Source organism: Mizuhopecten yessoensis, unplaced genomic scaffold (assembly GCF_002113885.1).
Source record: "Mizuhopecten yessoensis strain PY_sf001 unplaced genomic scaffold, ASM211388v2 scaffold10203, whole genome shotgun sequence".
In the NCBI taxonomy this organism is placed as follows: domain Eukaryota; kingdom Metazoa; phylum Mollusca; class Bivalvia; order Pectinida; family Pectinidae; genus Mizuhopecten; species Mizuhopecten yessoensis.
The window spans coordinates 680,851-688,190 of NW_018408430.1; the positions used below are offsets into that span (position 1 = coordinate 680,851).

At 45.7% G+C, this 7,340-nt stretch overlaps 1 protein-coding gene across 1 annotated transcript; it reads right to left on the reverse strand.

Annotated features, from left to right (window-relative positions):
- Nucleotides 1–5,313: 5,313 nt before the first annotated feature.
- On the reverse strand, nt 5,314–6,792 carry LOC110459739. The gene is made up of 3 exons (XM_021512151.1): nt 6,499–6,792; nt 6,036–6,377; nt 5,314–5,997 (listed from the first exon to the last, which is right to left on the reverse strand). Exons 1-3 carry the CDS (start codon nt 6,790–6,792, stop codon nt 5,314–5,316), a joined length of 1,320 nt encoding a protein of 439 aa, XP_021367826.1.
- Between the last annotated feature and the right edge of the window lie 548 nt (nt 6,793–7,340).

Genomic DNA, 7,340 nt, shown 5'->3' on the forward strand with positions numbered 1-7,340 from the left:
CAAGCACATACATACATGTATGATAGAGAAATAATTCGTGTTGCGCTACAAACCATAGGGTTTATGTGTCTATATGTTAAGTCACATGGGTATCACCATCCCAAAATGTCGCCGACAACGGACTAATACGGCAGTTAGCCAACTCGAAATGTTCCGCGCGGTATACACCAGGCCTTAACGACAACAACGGATTAATACGGCAATTAGCCTATCCATGTGACATTGCAGAATAGTCCAAATGACACTTGCCTTGTTCGTGATAATGACACGAACGTTCATCCTGTTGAAACTTTAACTGTGTCCTTATCTCTAGTACGTCGTCGTTGATTAAAGTGCCTGGAGAAACAAACATCACTTGTACATCAATATTAAGGATCCCTGTCCCACTGCACTGATTTTTTGTTTATACAGTATTCCCCTTAATTACGTTCAGCTATCTACTTGCCTGATATATTGTGCTATCATTGACAATTTTATATAATCTGATGCATGTATTATTCCAGTACGTAGTATTCATCAAACAAGATAATATTCGGGGAATATCTATTGATTCAAGAAGCATAGTTATTGTTATATTGGTCCCTAACTGAATATGATAGATAAAGAAAACGGTTGGATATTGCACTTTGACGTTTGGAATTTATTGTTCTAGATGAAGTAGCGGATTTAGAGAAAACAATGTCAACACATTTCATATCATCTTGGCGATGAAATAAAACGTGCTTATTAAGATATAAAGGTTCAGTTTAGTAAAGAATAGTTAGTTCTTGGTTGTTGCGAGGACGTTTTACCGAATACTAAACAAACAAATATGCTGTCGCTTCTGCGTGGTTTGCCATGGTGTGATTCTATATCAAACTCACAACCATGGTTGTGGTTATTGAAATGACTAATATCACCCTGTCCCCTCCCTGCATATGTATTGTAAAAGGAGACAAACTTGAATTTAGAGGCCCCGGCAAAATCGGCCGTTCACTTTCGTGTCTTCTTTGAAGAAGACATGGACGAGACCTAAATTGCTCTGCTGACCCAAGTGCAGCCCCCGAATATTTCACCTGTATTTCATGTCTACTTTATATCTTTCTCCTTTCTTTCTGGCAGTGGTTCTCAAGACATCCTTCTTTGTATGACTCTCACACTAACTAGCTGAGTCGCTAATGTAGATTACATCATTAGACGTGTCTCCACATTATCCTGTTTTATTTATAAGTGAGTTGCCTATAGGACTATTGAATATTCACGAGTAACGTAAGGGAATACAGGAAATAACACTCGAGTGTATAGAAACCGTGATCTTGATACAGTTAGTCTATCACACCACACTGTGCCTGCCGTACATATACCTGTAGATTTGGGAAATGGTTCGTTTTCTATTTGTTCTCGTACTCTCTATCTCCTGTAATAGATTGTCTGATGGGCAGCCTCTGTCAAACCACCGGACCTCTCTAGAAGCAGCTCAAATGGAACAACGGATATTAGCCAACATCAGGTAATATTACAAAGTCGTTTCGTGCCATAAATTATAATTATTTTTTTTTTATGAAAAAAGTTCAGTAACTAAAACCGATAATTTCATATGAAATATTCACATTAAATAGCTGATATCAATTTCAGCGGTTTAAACGTGAATATTTCCTATTAAATAACCAGTTTTATAGACAGAAATTTAAAGTCTCCATTTATTGTACTGTTGAACTATTAACAGTTTTAGACAAATCATGAAAATGGGTATAACAACGGATTATTACTGATTTGATCAAGAGACATGCATTATTTTTCATTATCTTTCTGCAGGTGCACTCACAGCAGTTTTTTGTGATGACTAATGAATTATGTGGAAATACCATTTTAAATAAATGTCTCTCTATTAAAACAGTAGTTTAGACAATTTGGAACTGTTTTGCCCTAGCATCACCGATGAGTCTGAGAAGGACAATACCCCTCTTTGATACAATGCTCAATACGAGGTATTGAAGGTGAAATCACTTATGTTTGTGTTACTTCAATACGGTATTCTTTTTTAATTATGTTCATTAATGTGCTCGATTGTACTTTCATCTGACTTTGATTACATTTCGGTAGTCGTTGATATAGCAGAACATACTTACTCTTGCGGAACACGCGGGACCGTATTTATGAAACCGTTCTCATGCTCAAGCATGGACTTCGTGTTCAAGCCTGATATCTCGTTCCTGTTATAAATTAATAATAAAAAAATGTTGTCAATGAGTTGGAAAACATTTGAAGAGCCTTAAAGCCAAATACTGTTTTCAATGTTTACATTTGAGCTTTTTGATCATTTGACATGATTTAAATGAGCCACAAAAAAGTTGGTTTGAGCACAAAATCCATGCTTCAGTATGTTTCCTGAATATGGGCCCTGGTCTTTTACTCCTTGTATCGTTTCAAAAGATCCCGTGTAAATCTTTGCTTTGGTCATAATTTGTCCTATCTTTATCGATTTTGAGCTCGAAATACGTTTTTTGCCACTTATGTATTCTGTTGTTTTGTGATTTTTGTTGATAACCTCTGAGTATCGCATATTATGTTTTCAGATCCATACTGCCGAAACTCTGTACGTGCGACACGTGTGGGAGTGAGGGACACATGGACTCAGAAAATCTATCAGCTATGGAGGACAATATCAAGAATTTAACCACGCGATTAGAGACGCTTGAGAGACAGGTTAACGAACAGCCACTAGATACTTGCACACGTTTGTTCGGTACGTAACATCAACTACCTTGAATCAACCGCTTGTTTGGTATTCTTTCAATACCCAAGTTTAAATTCGCGAAATGTATAAAACGGTGTTATACATAAACAAAATCTCCCTCTAGACAACTATTGACTAGAATACACTATCAGTCATATATGTACAACAAAATCTGAAGATTATAGCTTTACTTTCAAACTAGTTATAGTAAACTAATATGATGATAGTGCATAAAATCTAAACTGTAATTCTTCACAATCTTTATTTACTATGCAAGATACATGTATATGATTTCAGATTCCGTACCACTGTCAAGAACGTAAAATAAAGAAAATATAATCAATATAATTTCTGGAGTAAACAATTCAGCCGGCTAGACATTGGCTCATATTCACATGCTCAAACTGAGATTTTTGCTCAAATCACATTTTCCCATGATCTCTAGGAATTTGGAAAAGACTATTTCAATGTTTCAATTTAACTTTTTTGGCAGTGTTACATGATGTAATTGAGTACAAATTAATTATGTCTGAGCATAGAAACCATGCGTGTGCATGAGAGCGGTTTCATGAATACTGGCCGGGGTCTCGAACCCTGGACCACAGAATGAAAAACTGTAGCTCTAGCCGACTGAGACACGTGGTGAACAGACATGTCCTAGTCCAGCTGGTGAACAGACATGTCCTGGTCCAGCTGGTGAACAAACATGTCAGGTCCAGCTGGTGAACAAACATGTCCTGGTCCAGCTGGTGAACAAACATATCCTGGTCCAGCTGGTGAACAGACATGTCCTGGTCCAGCTGGTGAACAGACATGTCAGGTCCAGCTGGTGAACAAACATGTCCCGGTCCAGCTGGTGAACAGACAATTCCCGGTGCATCTGGTGAATAGACATGTCCTGGTCCAGCTGGTAAACAAACATGTCAGGTCCAGCTGGTGAACAAACATGACCTGGTCCAGCTGGTGAACAAACATATTCTGGTCCAGCTGGTGAACAGACATGTCCTGGCCCAGCTTGTGAACAAACATGTCAGGTCCAGCTGGGGAACAAACATGTCCTGGTCCAGCTGGTGAACAGACATGGCCTGGCCCAGCTGGTGAACAGACATGTCCCGGTCCAGCTGGTGAACAGACAATTCCCGGTCCATCTGGTGAATAGACATGTCCTGGTCCAGCTGGTGAACAGACATGTCCTGGTCCAGCTGGTAAACAGACATGTTCTGGTCCAGCTGCTGAATAGACATGTCCTGGTCAAACTGGTTTACAGATATGTCCTGGTCCAGGTGGTAAACAGACATGTCCTGGTCCAGCTGGGTTACAGACATGTCCTGGTCCAGCTGGTAAACAGACTTGTCCTGGTCTAGCTGGTGAACAGCCCTGTCCTGGTCTAGCTGGTGAACAGACACGTACTGGACCAGCTGGGCTACAGACATGTCCTGGCCCAGCTGGTGAACAGACATGTCCTGGCCCAGCTGGGCTACAGACATGTCCTGGGCCAGCTGGTGAACAGACTTGTGCTGGTCTAGCTGGTGACCAGACATGTCCTGGACCAGCTGGGCTCCAGACATGTCCCGGTCCAGCTGGTGAATAAACATGTCCTGGTCCAGCTGATGAACAGACTTCTCCTGGTCTAGCTGGAGAACAGACATGTCCTGGACCAGCTGGACTACAGACATGTCCTGGTCCAGCTGGTGTACAGACATGTCCTGGTCCAGCTGGGTTACAGACATGTCCTGGTCCAGCTGGGTTACAGACATGTCCTGGTCCAGCTAGTAAACAGACATGTTCTGGTCCAGCTGCTGAATAGACATGTCCTGGTCAAACTGGTTTACAGATATGTCCTGGTCCAACTGGTGAACAGACTTGTCCTGGTCCAGCTGGTGAACAGACGTGTCCTGGTCCAGCTGGTGAACAGACGTGTCCTGGTCCAGCTGGTGAACAGACATATCCTGGTCCAGCTGGTGAACAGACTTGTGCTGGTCTAGCTGGTGACCAGACATGTCCTGGACCAGCTGGGCTACCACCATGTCCTGGTCCAGCTGGTGAACAGGCTTCTCCTGGTCTAGCTGGTGAACAGGCATGTACTGGACCAGCTGGGCTACAGAAATGTCCTAGTCCAGCTGGTGAACAGACTTGTCCTGGTTTAGCTGGTGAACAGACATGTCCTGGTCCTGCTGGTGAACAGACATGTCCTGGTCCAACTGGTGAATAGACATGTCCTGGTCCAACTGGTGAACAGACCTGTCCTGGTCTAGCTGGTGAACAGATATGTCCTGGACCAGCTGGGCTACAGACGTGTCCTGGTCCAGCTGGTGAACAGATATGTCCTGGTAAGGCTGGTGGACAGACATGTCCTGGCCCAGCTGGGCTACAGACATGTCCTGGACCAGCTGGGCTCCAGACATGTCCCGGTCCAGCTGGTGAATAAACATGTCCTGGTCCAGCTAGTGAACAGACATGTCCTGGTCCAGCTTGGCTACAGGCATGTCCTGGTCCAGCTGGTTAACAGACATGTCCTGGTCCAGCTGGTAAACAAACATGTTCTGGTCCAGCTGGCGAATAGACATGTCCTGGTCCAGCTGGTAAACAGACATGTTCTAGTCCAGCTGGTGAATAGACTTGTCCTGGTCCAACTGGTATACAGATATGTCCTGGTCCAGCTGGTGAACAGATATGTCCTGGTAAGGCTGGTGAACAGACATGTCCTGGTCTAGCTGGTAAACAGACATGTCCTGGCCCAGCTGGGCTACAGACATGTCCTGGGCCAGCTGGTAAACAGACATGTTCTGGTCCAGCTGCTGAATAGACATGTCCTGGTCAAACTGGTTTACAGATATGTCCTGGTCCAGGTGGTAAACAGACATGTCCTGGTCCAGCTGGTGTACAGACATGTCCTGGTCCAGCTGGTAAACAGACTTGTCCTGGTCTAGCTGGTGACCAGACATGTCCTGGACCAGCTGGGCAACAGACATGTCCTGGTCCAGCTGGGCTATAGACATGTCCTGGTCCAGCTGGTAAACAGACTTGTCCTGGTCTAGCTGGTAAACAGACATGTCCTGGCCCAGCTGGGCTACAGACATGTCCTGGACCAGTTGGAGAATAGACATGTCCTGGTCCCGCTGGTTTACAGACGTGTCCTGCTCCAGCTGGTGAATAGACATCTCCTGGTCCCGCTGGTTTACAGATACGTCCTGGTAAGGCTGGTGAACAGACATGTCCTGGTCCAACTGGTGAACAGACAGGTCCTGGTCCAGCTGGTGAACAGACGTGTCCTGGTCCAGCTGGTGAACAGAGACATGTTCTGGTCCAGCTGGTGAACAGACTTGGGCTGGTCTAGCTGGTGAACCGACATGTCCTGGACCAGCTGGTGAACAGACATGTCCTGGTCTAGCTGGGCTACAGACATATCCTGGTCAAGCTGGGCTACAGACATGTCCTGGTCAAGCTGGTGAATAGACATGTCCTGGTCAAACTGGTTTACAGATATGTCCTGGTCCAACTGGTGAACAGACTTGTCCTGGTCTAGCTGGTGAACACGCCTGTCCTGATCTAGCAGGTGAACAGACATGTCCTGGACCAGCTGGGCTACAACCATGTCCTGGTCCAGCTGGTGAACAGATATGTCCTGGTAAGGCTGGTGAACAGACATGTCCTGGTCTAGCTGGTAAACAGACATGTCCGGGACCAGCTGGGCTACAGACATGTCCTAGTCCAGCAGGGCAAAAGACATGTCCTAATCCAGCTGGTGAACAGACTTGTCCTGGTCTAGCTGGTGAACAGACCTGTCCTGGTCGAGCTGGTGAACAGACATGTCCCGGTCCAGCTGGAGACATGTCCTGGTCCCGCTGGTTTACAGATACGTCCTGGTAAGGCTGGTGAACAGACATGTCCTGGTCCTGCTGGTGAACAGACATGTCCTGGTCCGGTTGGGCTACAGACATGTCCTGGTCCCGCTGGTTTACAGACGTGTCCTGGTCCAGCTGGTAAATAGACATGTCCTGGTCCCGCTGGTTTACAGATATGTCCTGGTAAGGCTGGTGAACAGACATGTCCTGGACCAGCTGGGCTACAGACATGTCCTGGTCCCGCTGGTTTACAGATATGTCCTAGGCCAACTGGTGAACAGCCATGTCCGGGTCCAGCTGGGCTACAGACATTTCCTGGTCCAGCTGGTAAACAGACATGTTCTGGTCCAGCTGGTGAATAGACATGTCCTGGTCAAACTGGTTTACAGATATGTCCTGGTCCAACTGGTGAACAGACAGGTCCTGGTCCAGCTGGTGAACAGACATGTCCTGGTCCAGCTGGTAAACAGACATGTCCTGGTCCAACTGGTGAACAGACATGTCCTGGACCAGCTGGTGAACAAACATGTCCTGGTCCAGCTGGTGAACAGGCATGTCCAGGTCCAGCTGGTGAACAGACCTGTCCTGGTCCAACTGGTGAACAGATAAGTCCTGGTCCAGCTGGTGAACAGACATGAACCGTCCAGCCGGTGAACAGACATGTCCCGGTCCAGCTGGTGAACAGACATGTCCTGGTCCAACTGGTGAACAGATATGTCCTGGTCCAGCTGGTGAACAGACATGTACCGTCCAGCCGGTGAACAGACATGTCCCGGTCC